The sequence below is a fragment of the Apaloderma vittatum genome, unplaced genomic scaffold (assembly GCF_000703405.1).
Source record: "Apaloderma vittatum isolate BGI_N311 unplaced genomic scaffold, ASM70340v1 scaffold13954, whole genome shotgun sequence".
In the NCBI taxonomy this organism is placed as follows: Eukaryota; Metazoa; Chordata; class Aves; order Trogoniformes; family Trogonidae; genus Apaloderma; species Apaloderma vittatum.
The window spans coordinates 11,800-12,211 of NW_009714417.1; the positions used below are offsets into that span (position 1 = coordinate 11,800).

Sequence of the window (412 nt, forward strand, 5' to 3'; positions counted from 1 at the left end):
CTATTCGAAACTTGGCAGCCTTATAGATCTTCCAGTACACAAAGAGCACCACACAGAGGGGCAAGTAGAAGGCGCCAAAGGTAGAGAAGATAGTGTAAGAAGGCTCCTGGCTGACTTGGCACTCCTCACTGTCCTCTGAGTAAGTCTCTCCCCAGCCAAAGAGCAGTGGCGCCAAGGAGATGAAGGCAGAGAGTGCCCAGGTGAGGGCAATCATGATGTTGGAGATGCGGCGCCGGATGCGGAGCGTGTACTCCAGGTGACGGGTGATGGACCAGTAGCGGTCGAGAGCGATGGCCGTGACGTTCCAGATGCTGGCGGTGCAGCACAGTACGTCGAAGGAGATCCACACCTGGCAGAGGGACCGGCCCAGCTGCCACCGGCGCCCGGACAACTCATGCACCAAGCTGAGGGG

At 58.5% G+C, this 412-nt stretch overlaps 1 protein-coding gene across 1 annotated transcript in view; it reads right to left on the bottom strand.

The window, feature by feature from the left end:
* Positions 1–409, bottom strand: part of HTR5A (5-hydroxytryptamine (serotonin) receptor 5A, G protein-coupled) — a gene marked incomplete at its 5' end in the record, with an annotated part of 1,761 nt that extends 1,352 nt beyond the window's left edge. The window contains 1 exon segment of the mRNA XM_009868771.1: positions 1–409. This exon segment is cut by the window's left edge and continues 20 nt beyond it. Within this exon segment, the coding sequence (XP_009867073.1) occupies positions 1–409 (409 nt within the window).
* Between the last annotated feature and the right edge of the window lie 3 nt (positions 410–412).